The following is a 14352-nucleotide window of genomic DNA, read 5'->3' on the forward strand; positions in this document are numbered from 1 at the left end:
TTGCTCAGTAAGTGAAGAGAACGATGAGTCAATATGAGGCAGTCGAGAATTCATTTGACAGGATCCTAAGGCCGGGCTCATTGAAGAGCCAGGACCAGAGGTTGAACCAAAGCTGGAAGATATCTCTAGCGTCTATTCCGGCATAACCCCTAGCCCTGGTAGAGAAGGGCCCCAACGCTCCTTTGACCTAGAACCCATAGTGATGTCGGAGAGAACATGATTCTCAAAACCCCTCTCAGACATCAAGCTCATCACCACCGTAGAAGTGACAATGTCTCCGTCCTCTATAGGCATCCAGGACAGGGCCAGAGGCGGGAAGACTCTATCACTGCGGGACCTGGCACGCACTGTGTTGGCCCTCGAGAAGTTTGCTAGCCCTCGAAGTACTTGATTGAAATGTAACGCCACTCCCGTCGGCTCGGGCGCTTTAGGCCAACGGTTTACCTAACGGCAATCCTTAGGCTGTCTTCATGGTAAAGGTTGCCTAAGGTACAACGGTCGCCACGTGACAGCCTCAGTATCAATCAACACCAAGCCCAGGACATCACCAAAGCACAACTCGATCATCAAGACCTCAAAAATGCAAAAAGAAAGAACCTAGAAAGCGTATGGGATTACTCCCGCCAGGGCTTGAGCCTGAGACATAACCCGAGTTTAACAAGTTCGCCCACGAAGGTGGACCTTTCCTTCCATAGCCATAACATTATAAGCCAAAAATATGAGGCAAGGCGTCTAAAAAGTAGACCAAGATACCTAAATGGGAATCTTTTATCAGCATGCTTCCGCCTGGGCTTGAACCAGAGGCCTTCGCATTACAGAACACTCTGATGGAGTATTAGTACGACGCTCTAACCAACTGAGCTACGGAAGCCGACTTGGTGATTGAGCGGATGACCCGCTCTTGGTTGGAAACGGCGGGCAGTCAGTCAGGTTAACAAGGAAGAGCAGGAGTGAATGGTATTCATTGATCCGTGATGTGAAGGTTCGCAGAGGCCATTGACGGCTGTTGTCTAGAGTTCAGGGTGCATTGTTCGTCATTAGTTGCATTAGCGGTTGTGCTACTGATTCAATGCACAGCCAAGGCTCGTCCCAAGCCCAAAAATCGCCACGTAGCGAGCAAAACCTTGTCGGGACAACATAATGTGTCGATTATGCTTAACTCAAATCCAGGGTCCAACAAAGCCAGAGATCCACTAGAACCCACAAAGGGGACGTTCAAACACGAGAATGAGGCCTCTCTGAACGAACAAAGATAGAAACACGACGACGTTGCCGAACAAAGAAAGCCTCTCGCCGCCTAGTTTCACACGCGTCGTCGGTGGGCGGCTCGAGTGGCTGACAGTAAACTTCAGGGGTCTTTCTCCACCGGCAAGCCAAAGAACCGGTTTTCCCAGCCGCCTGCAAACAAGGGGACAACCACCGATCATGACGCAAGCGCCTTGGATCCGCGGCGGGCCATGATTGGCTGGGGCGTCATGTCTCGTGTGGAAGTGGCCTTTGTTTCTGGCCATGATTTGCAGGGCGATGCGCTCACCTGGGTCAAACCTGGTTCTGATTCTTTGGCGGCTGGGGGTTTTTTTCGTTTGCTTGGATGGCGGTGGTTCTTTGACAGTGAATCATGTTGCATCATGATGTTGGAGGGATGCCTATATAGGGCACTCCCACCTCCCAAAGGGGACATGTTCTATTGGTATTCCTTTCTGGACATTCCCTATTTTGCTTATACTTTAAGAATATTCAACTAGGACGATTGTGATAGGAGACGCGACTTACACCATGTTGTCGAGGTTTTTTGTCTTTTTCCCCTTGGTGTTATCCTTGGTGGCATTTATCCTCTCCATTCTGTGCCTCTTTGCTGGACATAATGAAGGCTTTATGGAAGAGTATGCTGTAGCACGGGTAAGTTGAAATTGTCCTCGTGTATGTTTCTTTACTAACAAGTCCAGCTCAACACCTCAATGATCGGTCAAAACTTGATCGACACCAGCAGCGACGCCTCCACCAACGAGGAAGACGACGACAACCTCTTCGGCAGTGTCAAGGACAAGTGGGAAAAGGCCAAGGAAAAGGTCAAGGAAGAGATCAACGACATTACCGGAGATGTCGCCGACGAGCTGGCCGACAGGCTTGGTGTTTCCGAGTGGTACTCTATCCATGTCATGTCGACGTGCGACGGAGACTTTAAACCCAATGCCACGAGCCCCGGTGCTGGGTTCAACGTTACCAACTGTACCAACTCGGCCCCTGAGAGTGAGTTACTCGAGATGCAACATTGGGAAATGTGCTGACCTTTTTAGAACGATTCAACCTTACCGAGTTGCTTGACCACCAGCTTGAAGTTGGTCCCTTCCAGCTCAGCCTGACCGATATCAACTGGCCCGATGACATTCAGGACGCGATCGATATGCTCAACTCGGCTCTGCTCGCCTTGTTTGTGCTTTACGTCCTCGGTGTAGGCTTCTCGGGTCTTGCTATGCTAGGCAGTCTCGCAGCCTTCTTCCTCTTTTCACGCCGTGGTGTCAACGCAGCCAACCTCGGCCTCGCCAGTCTCGCAGCACTGTGTCTCACAGTGGGCAGCATTCTCGTTACAGTCGCCGGCGACAAGGGCGTCGACAAGATCAACGACGTTGGCGATGATGTTGGAATTTCCGCATCTCTTGGCACAAAGTTCCTCGCCTTGACCTGGGCATCTTCTGGACTCATGATTGCTGCGACAATCTACTGGACGACACACCTCTGCCTCATGCGACGCGAGAGAAAGCGACAGTGGACACCTCGCAAGGGCAGCTACTGAATTTCCCTAACGACTAGAATGATTCACACTTTCCTTGGTTAAAAATCGGTTTTGGGGTGGCGGCTATGATACCAGAGTGTTTAACTTGTTAAGGGGTTGAAGAATGGTTTCCCTCTTTTATGACTTTACACATTATACACACAGCCACGCAATTGGCATATGAACAACTATTAAATAACAAATAGTAATAAGATAGCTGGTCTATCCAAATTGGCTTCAAGTGATCTTTCTCAGTGTCATGCGTGCAATGTTGGGAGATCGCCTTGGTAGACCCATGAATAGTGCTTGTGACGTCACCGCTGCCCTTGAATAAAGTGACAGGCATCCAACTGTCGTGCCACACCAACCACCAACATTCGCAGCTTGTTTGTATGCGTCATGATATGGCAAACCTGATTTGAATTCAGAACTCGACTTTACTCTACTTCATAGCAAATGTTTGTGGCTTCTCGTCTTAACCTGCCTCGACTCTGGGGAACATCTCGCCCTACCGGCTACCAGACCATGCCCGGTGGCTTCCATGATGAAGAGTCCGGCTCAGGAGAGTCGGACTCGCTACTCGACCGCGGGCAACGAAGAGTACGTCGTTTCTGGGACGGCTTTGTCGACTTTGCATTTCAAGGCAACATTCTCCAGATTGCCTTTGGTTTAATGTGAGTGAGCTCGCGTTTGTGTAGGCTTCAACGCTGACCGTGATAGTCTCGCCGCTGCCTTTACAGACTTGGTCAAGTCATTTGTCAGTGATGTTCTCATGCCGCCCATATCCATCATTCTCCCGATCAACAAGAACATGGAGGAGAAGTTTGCGGTGCTGAAGCCTGGACCCAACTTTGACTCTGAGACGGGATACAACACGCTGCATCAGGCGCAAGATGATGGCGCCGTTGTCATGGCCTACGGGTGAGATATGCGCTCATTATATCTTGTCCAGAGACTAATAGCATCAGGTCGTTTATCAGCCAGGTCATATCATTTGCCATACTCGGTCTCTCGCTGTATGGGCTTGCACACCTATACCAGCTCGCGTCGACCGAGCCTATCATCAAGCACACCAAGAAGTGCAAGTACTGCAGACAAAGGATCAACGAAAAGGTGAGAGTACAATTCTTTGAACTGAGTTCTTAGCTAACAAACATAGTCTGCGCGATGCATCCACTGCACGAGCTGGCTTGATGGAAGAGAGGAGCAACACTAACAGCAAACATGATACCCCATTTTCTCTCTGGATTAGAATGCAACGCTTGCGATGTTGAAGTGCATTTTCATTTTTCGGTCAAGACTTCCCTTTTATCATTATGGGACGCCTTTGGTCCTTTCTTGCCTCTTTCTATATCCTTTTTGCCTGATATTGCCTTTGTTTGAGGCGATTGATATACCCAGGGTGATAGCATTACATGCAAGTCATTGATCAACGCGATGCGATTCACAAGTTTAGCTCCACACTTGTCTTGGTGACGAAAACAGCCACCTCCTTTCACATGAGATGTACTTCTGAAAGGGCCATGATTTTTTTCTTTCTTTTTTTTCCACTTTTTTAACAATAACAATGAAAATGGAGTGGAAGAGGCTGCTTTCATCAGGGGCCATCTTGTAGAAGCTCCAGCGGAACGCGGAGAAACTTAGCCCCACATCATCGGTGGCTCCTACCTAAACGGCCTAACCTCAGTGGTTGCTGTGCAACTGCCAAAATTGGTTCCCGCCAAAAAGTCAAGAGAACTCAACCTCGACTTGGGGGCCATCGCGTGTGAACATTGACACTCTTCATCTCACCAACCACGATCCTCTATCATCGCCGACCTCCATCTACGGCTCGGCGAGCACCTTCTCCCATCATGGCTCCTCTCATCCTTCACAACGTCCCCGACGACGAGTGCTACATTGGCGACGATGGCATCAAGCGGCCATACGCCATGTATTTCAACCAGTACGGCCTTTCGCCATCTCCCCCCTCCCAAAGCTGACCTTTTATCTAGACAAGATGGTCCTCAGGGCAGCACTCGCTCTCGCCGCACCGTCGCCGAGTCTGGCTCGTTTGGCAAATCCAATCGTCGTTCCCGATCACGAACAGGGACACCAGCCCGAAGCCGCGAGAATCCCACCCTCGCCGCCGCAGACAAGCTCTTTGGCGACTGGGTTAACAACCAGGCCGCTGCCGCTCCCGCGCCTGCCGTCCAGCGTAAGAATAGCGGCATGATGCAGGAGGAGGCAGCCGCCCAGCGACCCGTCACGTCTACCCCCGTCGAGATTATCCTTCGCGGTTACCGATCATCCACCCAGCAGTACGCTGCCATCTCGCGATACGAGGGACTGGCCGGTACCATCCTCGAAGATTACCCCCGCGAGCCTCCTGCGAATCAGCGCCGGTACAAGTCTGAGCTCCGAGATCCTGCCTTCACGCGACGCCGGACCTTGACCTCAGACGAGCGAGCGCTGGTGAACCGGGCAGACGGTGGAGAGCATTGGGTCAAGGTCACATTTGGAAGCAGTGAAGCTGGCGAGACGGCCATCTATGCCAGCCCTCAGAGGATACTGGGACACTTGGTGTATGCTGAGCCTTACCGAGGACACCCCCCTGCCAAGGACGAAGCTTGCCCCGATGTTGACAACGCTGTCCCCGACCTTTCGCGATCTCAGAGCATGCCAGCTCCTACTCCTAGGACCAAGAGCTTCAGCGGAATGCCTACTTCGTTCAACAGCCGTCTCCTCGATCTTTCTCCTCCTCACTCGCAAACATCAAGCCTCACAATGGACACGGGAACCATCAGCCAGTCGACCGCAACCGTTACCGAGCCGCTACCTCAAAGCACCACCACAGGCATCGAGCCAATCGAGATCCAAGATGAAGATAGTGTCTTCTGTCGTCGCATCCCTACCGCCCGCCGTGCCACCCTTCTCCCCGCTGAGCAGGCACTTCTTCCTCAGCAGACGGTTATGCAACGTTTGGTCAATGCCATCCCCTTTGTCAAGTGGTTCGGTGGTAGCATGATTGGTAACGAGGTCCCCCGTACCGAGACTGGCGAATTCGACTGGACCCGCGCGAGTTTGTACTGGAAGCTCATCTGGTGGCTGGATGCCACATTTGGACTGTTCAGTGGTGATGTGCTCAACGCCGACAAGGATGACTAGGAGATGACATGTTGGTTTTGGAAGCGCAAAATCCGTCGACGTAGCAGAAGCAGGAGCAAGAGCAAGAAGAAGAGGAAGAGCAGCAGCAGCATCATTACTGCAGTGTATGAAGGATAAAGGTTAATCATTGGCCAAGGCGTATTACGGTCATGGTCATGGCGTCAGGCGTGTGGGAATGAATGAATGGGCCATATCTGGTTCTGAATGGCCTATCCGTACTTTGGGAGGCATAGGCATAGAGATCAAGAAACCACATAATGTTTGTACAACACTATCATATCAACCAACCAACGAGAACAAGTACCCATGGATGCAAATCTATTGCCGGTCCCAGCCAGCCCTCCGTGAAGAGAATGTCTTGCAAAATACAATACCCACACAAACGCCCTAGCAGATAACTCCCGAAAGTAGACAGTCCCATCATCACCCAGGACTTTTAGCATCATCACCACTCCATGCTGCGTCTGCAGAGCTGGCATCCGTGATGAGACCCGGTGACCGTGTCCTTTCCCTTGCTGAATCAGAAGTCGGTGGCCTCCCTCTAGGCTCCTCCTCATTCTCTTGGCCGTCGTCATGTCGTTCCTCTTCCCCGTCTGCTTCTGCAACAGGCATCAGCTCCGGCCTGTGCAGTTCCTCATCCTCAAGTCCACAGGGCACACTCCCAGAGAGCGAGTCAAACGTCACGTCCGTCGGCACGCGGCGGATAGGCTGCGGTGAAAACGGCCTCGCGTTCCGGGGCTTGTTGAAGTCTGTTGAAAAGACACTGTCGCTGTCATTACCCCCGCTGCTCTGCTTCGAATCCGAGGCTAGCGCTGCGAGGGACTGGTACCGGTCGGCTTCCATGAGGAGGCTATCGCTCCTTGCGTGGCCTGGTCTGGACGCTTCGGATCCCGTGTCGGCGAGTATGCTCTTCGGGGGCAGGATAGAGAAGAGTTTTGGTGTTTCTCCGCTGCTACCGCTGAGGTTTGCCGTGTCTTCCTCTGTCGCGAATAGGTCCTGACCCTTTTCGAGGAGGTCGTCTAGACCGCCGCCACTCCAGCCTTTTCTTGCCAGGCCCTCAAAGATGTCCACCTCTGCGCGCACGAGGCTACAGCTGGCATCAACGATCCTTGCACTCGTCTCTTGACTTTCCCTCAGTAATGTGCGTGCGTGGTCTGCGTGTAGCGTTGTTAGGCCGTCGAGCTTCGTCGTCAGCTCTACCAGGTGGGCTCGGAAACGCGAGACATCACGCCGTCGCTGCTTGTGAAGCTTCAGGCCTTCCTTTTCCAGACGCTTAATCTCCCTGCTCTGTGCCTTTATCTTTTGCTTGTATGTCTCCTCCTCATCGTCGATAACAGTCTGCCACTTGTCGAGGTCGTGTAGTAGTGGAACCTCAAAGGACCGGTAGACAGTCTCAGAGAGAATCTGCTGGTGGTTCGCGACGAGATAGTGGACTCCCGAAGCCGACATGAGCATATCGGCGGTACAAGAGCCCTTTGTGGTGAAGCTAGCCGTCATGTTGGCACCAGACGGGCCGATAGGCTCAGCGCGAGCCTCCTTGAGTCTTGCGCATGCTTCTAAAGCTGACCCAAAGGTAGAGGCGGCAGTAGATAACGCGGCGAGGGCGAGGCGATAAGCCTTTGCCGAGGAGACGAGGTCCGAATAAGCTTGCTGAGAGTTTTCGAGATCGGCTTTGGTCAAGACGGCATGAGCGGGTCGCGGAGGCGGGGGAAGCGGTAAGCTGAACTGGGAGAGGGGATTCGCCGTGGACGCGATCGAGTATACGGGAGATCCGGGGACAGGCGGGAGCTGCGACGGCGTGGGGGACGCAGGACGAGAGAGTTGTTGTTCCGAGGCCATGTTTTTTTGGTGTGTTTGTTTGTTTACCTGAGGGCTCTCGGCGACGACGGCGGACGGGCGCTCACCGAGGTGAGGAGCATAGCTCGTAACTTGAGCCTGAGGATGGTGAGGAGAGAGAGCGTGGAGGGAAGAATGGATGAGAATCGAATTGAGCATATGACGGAGAAGGTTTCGGAGACGAGGTGAAGCCGGGGCCGGCGAACGGTTGGAGAAGCCCAGTCCGCCCGGGGGAGGGAGGGATGAGGAGGTGGCCCCACTGTAATCCTAGGGCACTTGGCGGTCCGTCCTACCTAGCGCAATTCGTGGCAGCGCACGTCATTGAGCATCAAGAGGTTGTACCATCACAAGGTTACGGCCACGCGGCAGTAAGAGTGGGGGAATGATTGGTCCATCTGACATGTTGAACCCTTTTTTTGTTGATTGTGTTCTAGCTGTTGTCTAGAAGATCTCTCAAGTCTAGGTACTTCAAGTAACGCTGTCTAAACATTTCTCCTAGTTCTTGGGAGGGAGCTGCTGTCGCAGGAAAGCCTCCACCTCGTCCAACTCCTCCAGACAAGCAGAATGTCCCATACCACTAGATAATAGTCAGCATAACACTCACAATTTCAATGAGATGTCAAACTTACGGGTAAACCTTCCAAGACACATCGTAGCCAAGCTCCTTGAGAAGGTCAACGCTCAGCTTGCCCCGCTGAATATTGACAATGGGGTCCGCGTCGCCGTGGAACATCTTGACGGGGGTCTGTCGGTTGGCGTCGGTGGGCGACACCATTCCCGCGAAGCTCTGCGAGAGGAGAAGCCACGACGACATGCCAATGATGCCTCCGAGCTTGTTCTTGCAGGTAAGGCCTGACAGGATGGACATGGCGCCGCCTTGGGAGAAGCCGCCGAGGACGATGCGCTCCGAAGGGATGCCGGAGTCGATCTCCTCCTGGATCAGGTTGTGGAAGTACTGCTGGCTTCGCTTGATGCCCTCTATGTCCTCGCTACGGACGAGGGTGTTGACATCGCCGCCAAGTTGCTTCTACACGGTGTAAGAAGGATATCCTTGAAGTGAATAAAATAACTTACCACGTCAAACCATCCCGGCATTCTCATTCCCATGTTCTAAGCCCGTCAGTTCCAATTCTCCTCAACCCAGGACAATCCAAACTCACCACACTAATGGGAATCTGAGGCGCATGAGGCAAGATAATCTTGACCTCATCAAGCCTCTGCCTCCTCCGCCAATTCTCAACAGCCGAAGCCCATCCATGGCCCGTATCGCCCAAACCATGGACAAAAATGACGGTAGCCGTGTGGCGAGACGCCGCGGGGAAGACGAGCGGGGCAATAGACATTTTGTCTTTTTCTTCTTTTGTGACGGCGGTAGTAGCTGTGTCTGGTTTGTAGGCCCAGATGGCGAGGGAAATGAGCGGGACGAGAAAGATGAGGAGCCAGCGGAAGACGGTGCTCTTGTTGTTCTGCTGCTGCTGCTGCTCGTCGGACATGGCAAAGAGTTGGAGGTCGTTTGTCCAATGAGAAATTGGTGCGGTAGGTGGAGTTCGGCTTAAGTTACCCTAGAGATGAATTTGGAAACGGGATATCTAGACGATTTGCTGCTTTTCAGCCGCGCGGGAGCCTCATTGGGAATTCCTGTAGCTTCTATGGGCTTGTTTGATTATATATTCCTTGATTTTCTGATTTGAATTCCCTCTTCCGTAAATCCGGACCACAATCTGCCCTTACACAGCTCCCGGTGAGATGTTGATACACGTCAAGGCCATTCCCAAAAGTAAAGAAGGGAAGACTTCCATGGGAAATTGCGCTGAATAAGTATTTGATATAAATGTATAATCATGAGCTAAGCTGCTATGGGGACTCGAGCTACTGTTGTCTCATTGTTATTCCGTAAATCCGAATAATGAATTCGCTTGATGAGCAACATTTCCTCATGTCCATGAAGTGAATGTCTCCACCAGGCTTTTTCTCAGATCCCCACAAAGAGATAGGGAAGAAAGGACAATGGGGAAGATTGCTGGGGGAGGGGCGGCTCAAGAGCGTGCAACTGTACTCAATTGTTACTGTCAACCAAGCTGTCTGTCAAAATAACGACAACGAGCGTCGTCGGTTGGCTTTGAGTAACAGAGATAGGGCTGATGGAACAGCAAACTGTGGGGGTTGACAGGAACCTTGTCGGCCCACGTCCAATTGGGTCCATGTCACAATCACTGGCGTTGGGTGTATCACAGAAAGTGTTACTGTTAGACATGTGAAGAACGCATCTTTAGATATAAACTATAGAGATACTGTGAGATCTGTATCGGGAAAGAAAGAATCTGGAATCTTGGGTCCGGCGTGCGTTTTAGAGTTGCGAGGTTAGTGTGGCAGTGGTCATAATCCCCAATTTTGGGTCGTCAAGTCATCAGTTGGTTTCGTGGTCTAACGGCTATGACTGCGGATTCTGATTCCGCCAGCGAGGGTTCGACTCCCTCCGAGACCTTCTTTTTGCCTTTGTTCCAATTTGATAGTTGGTTGCTGCCGAGCACCTTGAATAGTATTTTTGCTCTTCTGACACACACTCAGCTCTATTCTCACGTCTTTAATCATATTTGCGCTAGGTCTTTGATGTTGTAGATTGCAACACCGATCCTGTCCTCATGCACTATTCGTGGTGGTGTGCGTCAGCAGGCATGACACGCCGGTTCGATAGGGCCCCATGATGGCAGGATTCTATGCACCTAGGGAACGCTCTTGTGATTTGGTTGCAAGTTACTCAAGTTGGAGATCTTGGGTTGCACGCATCTGTCTCGGAACACGATGCTTGTATGCGTGACTCGTGATTAGTTGACCAAGACAACAAGCTTCTACCCCGTGGTGCCCGGAGTATCGGTCATGCAGTTGACGAGACTTTTTTTTTCCAGCTCGCCTTGAAGCAGAAATATAGTTTAAAAACGTTCAGCTGAATCCAGACACGTTCAAGTCAAAAGGCGGTTGATGGATAGGCATCACGGCGAGTAGTTGTGGCATCAGCATCGATAGTCGACATGAGTGGCTGCGAGCCAACATATTCAGACAATGACTAGAGGGAAGGACCCGATGTTCGAGATAAGAGTGTATTCTGCTTGAGAGCGACTACTCTGCTGCATATCAATGCTGACATTGCTCTCTCCGGGATCGTACGAGCTGTACACCGCCCTCGGAGCTCACCGCCAACATCCTTCAATGACACTCAGAGCGCAATGGCTCTCGAGACTCCAAGAAGGAACTACTTCCCTCGGACAATAACGATAGTCTTCTCGATTACAAATACCACAATTAGAAAAAAGCCCTCTACCCCCCAGCTGGTAACCTCACCCTTGCAAGCCAAGACGGCCTGCATATCTTGGATATGTCATCGAGGATGATGAACCTCCACGGACCGGGAACTAATGTGTGGCGTATAGATATGGGGCAGTTTTATGCATGCAGCCCCGGCGATGTAAGAGCCGCAGCCAACACGACAGGGGGCGATACCTTGCGTGTAAGTCGACAGTACAAGTCAAGTGTTTGTTATAGGTACAGGCGGTAGCATGTCTGTCGTGAACTTGAACCTACTCCCATCGCAGGAACCTCCTTGAAGAGGTCACGCAGCCCTTTGGTTGTGAATATTGCGATAAGGCTTTGACGAAAGAGTCATCACAGTAGGACCTCATTTTCACTCAAGGGCTATACCGTATAGCTGTAGACAAGTGTAGGTAGGAGGTAAATCACAATCATTATTTCCCCCAACTTTGTACCACCCAATATAGGGTTCATATATCTCAATCTCTAGAGATGTTAATGGTTTCAACAGCCAAGGCCCCATACCCAAAGCCCCCAGTCATATACACGCAAATCGCTTAATCTGCCATATTCAAAAACGCCGTTACCCAGTCATGCTTAAACGCTCAAACATCCGCTGTAAGTGAATGAAGTTCCCCAGATGGCAAGCCCCAACTTGCCTTATCCATCCCCCCCGGCCCACATCGCCATGAGCATCCTCTATACACAAACGGCACAGTCCTCTCACCCTCAGCCATACTCAGCGGCGTCATACGCAAGACTTCGGGCGCTTCTGAACCAGCTATCTTGCAAGTTCGGATCTCCCGCCACTCGACCCATTCAACAGTTGGGATAACCATAAACTTGCGACACCGCGAGCAGGTCAAGCCACCAGCATCCTTCTGTCGTTGTGCCCTTTCAAGAAGCTTCCGCAGGTGGGTGAGGCCGTCAGGGATGTAGTATGGCATCTCTGGGAGCTGAGCACTTTGATAACAAGCTCGGAGGGCTGTTTCAAGGAGGCTCGGGACACGACTCGCTTGGAGTTGTGACTTGGGAGTGGCAGAGACTGGAGAGGATGTGGAGCTGTCAGACTCTGAATCGTCGACAGGAAGAATGTGTTTGGTATGGTCTGTGGGAAACTTGAAATCTGATATGACCCTGCCTGTCGTATTGGAGAGTTGCAGGGGGGAGCGACCCAAAACCCTGCTCACCAAATGGGGCAATTGGGAGGACTCTGACTCTGGTGTGTAAGAAAAGAGCGAGTTATCAATTTGGTCTTCTGAAACCCGCACCAATTGGTCACTTGGCTGCCAGAATGGATTGGGGTGCACAACAAGGGTGCGAAGATCATTGTCTGACGAGAATAGATCGAGGAGTTCCACAGGCAGATGTCGCAGCCGGTTCTGTGAAACGTTGAGCTCTTTGAGATTGTGAAGCTTGGCAATTGCAGACGGAAGCTCGGTAAGCTTGTTGTGGCGAAGACTGAGGATAGTGAGATGCGTGAGATCAAAGATGGTACCGGGAACCCGAGTCAACCGGTTCATGGCCATATAGATCTTGAGCTCAGGGTCCTTTTGCTCAAAGGCGACATCCTTGGTGACGACAGGGATGCAGGTGAACTGCGACAAAGGACTGATGGTATCATTGGAGATGTCTTCCAATCCCATTGACCAAAAGTCAATTGTCTCTTCGCCTTGATCGAGACAGGCTTGGACCTTGTCGCGAGCCATTTGCTCCGCCTTGGAGACGCGGCGCACGACGCGGTTGAGCTGCGGAAGCCGCGGCTTCGGGGGTTCAGGGAGGTCCATAACATCGTCGCTCTCATTTCCATCACCATCACTGGGGAGGAACACGCCACTGTCTGCTTGTCGCGACCAAGCGCGTCTCTGCTTGGTGACGTGAATGGTATCGCGGCTGTCCCCGCCAAAGGTCGAGTCAGACGAGGTAGGATGCTGCTGGAACCAAGAACCGACGTAGCGCTTCTTGCGCCTGCCCTCTACATAATTATCCAAGGCCGGATCATCATCGCTGGAGAAGATGGCCGGGTCACTTGAATTATTAAAGGCGGGAGATGGCGCGTGCTTGGAAGTGGAATTGCGGACGCGTTTGCGAGGGTTGTTGGAGAAGCTCTGAGAGTGCTCATCCCAGGAGACACCGGGAAGACGAGGCAAAGACAGCTCTTCAGACGCCATTGTAACTGAAAAATAAAATATGTAGGTGACTCGGTAAAAGAGCTCACACAATAAAGACAGAGAATAAATACTCGAATATGAACAAGAGGGGAAAATTGAAGCGGTTGGGTTGGGCTGGGGTTCTTGTCCCGACGTGACGGGGAGCGCGACGCCGAGTGACGACGAAATACCAGGGTTCATGCCCCACTGACGCACCGAGCTGCACGTTTGCCGGGCGTGCACGTGCCCCCTGTAGAACTGGTTTCCAGGGTCCGAATTTCCGAGACCCCCCGCGGGAAGGGGGCACACCAGGGACGGGAAGGGGAAGGTTACGGATTGATAAGATGATCAGATAACGGTGATTCCAATTGACGGTTGCAAGGGTGCTTTCTTGGCCTCGTTTGATGGTACGCGTCGCGGATGGTGAGAAATGACCCCTCATTGACCAGCACGTGCCTCTCTACGCAAATACCGGGGTTGCCGCGTTGAACCACTCCACGCTCAAAGCTTGTGTAATGCCGTTGACATGTGTCGAGATGGCACCGGGCTTGTACTTGGCGAGCAAGACATCCATGGAATGAATGATTTTGTGAGATTATTTAGCAGGTCCAGCATCAGCGCCTAACCAGGCAGCCATTGAGTTAGTAGTGGGTGCTCAATGTTTGCGATCCATGCCAATGGATCCTAATGCCTACCTAAGGTTTGTCGAGTAAGAGAAACAAAAGTCCGATAGAAACTTGTTCTCCCACCCGCTGCCGCTCTGTCTCTCTCTGAACTCTGAAACATAACCTCGCGTTGGTTCCGAGAACGGCGCCACTTCCCAACGACTTCCTCTGGAGCAGGATTCGCGACTACCTATGCTGCATGCTTCTCTTTCAACATTTCCCCCGTCGCCATCATTACGTGGTTGTCACCTTTTCAGAATCAATTGCACGGTTCATCTGATTTCATTCCGCCGTGGTGTCTTGTCTTTCATCTCTTCACGTGGAGTGCACCTTCCATCTTTCGCAATTACCAGGAACCACCGCCGAGTCCCCAGCACTTCATTAAATCCTCTTCCTTAATCATCTGTTATCTTCTATTCAACTGCCCAAACGCAAGCTTTGATTTCTCCAACCATTCTTAACTTTTTGCCTGGGT

The 14352-nt window shown here is 51.8% G+C and overlaps 6 protein-coding genes across 6 annotated transcripts; 3 read left to right on the forward strand and 3 right to left on the reverse strand.

Annotated features, from left to right (window-relative positions):
* The first annotated feature begins 1706 nt into the window (after window positions 1–1706).
* Window positions 1707–3014, forward strand: NECHADRAFT_69663 (uncharacterized protein). Its single transcript, XM_003050897.1, has 3 exons — window positions 1707–1899; window positions 1947–2250; window positions 2298–3014. Exons 1-3 carry the CDS (start codon window positions 1777–1779, stop codon window positions 2792–2794), a joined length of 924 nt encoding a protein of 307 aa, XP_003050943.1. The 5' UTR covers window positions 1707–1776; the 3' UTR covers window positions 2795–3014.
* A 215-nt stretch (window positions 3015–3229) lies between these two features.
* Window positions 3230–3698, forward strand: NECHADRAFT_80701 (uncharacterized protein; the record flags this gene model as incomplete). Its single annotated transcript, XM_003050898.1, has 2 exons — window positions 3230–3447; window positions 3494–3698. 2 exons carry the CDS (start codon window positions 3230–3232, stop codon window positions 3696–3698), a joined length of 423 nt encoding a protein of 140 aa, XP_003050944.1.
* Window positions 3699–4626: 928 nt separating this feature from the next.
* Window positions 4627–5920, forward strand: NECHADRAFT_41594 (uncharacterized protein; the record flags this gene model as incomplete). Its single annotated transcript, XM_003050899.1, has 2 exons — window positions 4627–4718; window positions 4768–5920. The coding sequence occupies 2 exons, from the start codon at window positions 4627–4629 to the stop codon at window positions 5918–5920; spliced, it is 1245 nt and encodes a 414-aa protein (XP_003050945.1).
* Window positions 5921–6163: 243 nt separating this feature from the next.
* On the reverse strand, window positions 6164–7860 carry NECHADRAFT_61410 (uncharacterized protein). The gene has a single exon (XM_003051285.1). It carries the CDS (start codon window positions 7757–7759, stop codon window positions 6344–6346), a length of 1416 nt encoding a protein of 471 aa, XP_003051331.1. The 5' UTR covers window positions 7760–7860; the 3' UTR covers window positions 6164–6343.
* A 391-nt stretch (window positions 7861–8251) lies between these two features.
* On the reverse strand, window positions 8252–9240 carry NECHADRAFT_69668 (uncharacterized protein; the record flags this gene model as incomplete). The annotated part of the gene is made up of 4 exons (XM_003051286.1): window positions 8917–9240; window positions 8831–8866; window positions 8386–8783; window positions 8252–8333 (listed from the first exon to the last, which is right to left on the reverse strand). Exons 1-4 carry the CDS (start codon window positions 9097–9099, stop codon window positions 8252–8254), a joined length of 699 nt encoding a protein of 232 aa, XP_003051332.1. The 5' UTR covers window positions 9100–9240.
* Window positions 9241–11667: 2427 nt separating this feature from the next.
* Window positions 11668–13280, reverse strand: NECHADRAFT_69670 (uncharacterized protein; the record flags this gene model as incomplete). Its single annotated transcript, XM_003051287.1, has 1 exon — window positions 11668–13280. The coding sequence occupies exon 1, from the start codon at window positions 13231–13233 to the stop codon at window positions 11668–11670; it is 1566 nt and encodes a 521-aa protein (XP_003051333.1). The 5' UTR covers window positions 13234–13280.
* Window positions 13281–14352: the final 1072 nt, after the last annotated feature.

The sequence above is a fragment of the Fusarium vanettenii genome, assembly GCF_000151355.1.
Source record: "Fusarium vanettenii 77-13-4 chromosome 5 genomic scaffold NECHAsca_5_chr5_3_0, whole genome shotgun sequence".
NCBI classification, from domain to species: Eukaryota; Fungi; Ascomycota; class Sordariomycetes; order Hypocreales; family Nectriaceae; genus Fusarium; species Fusarium vanettenii.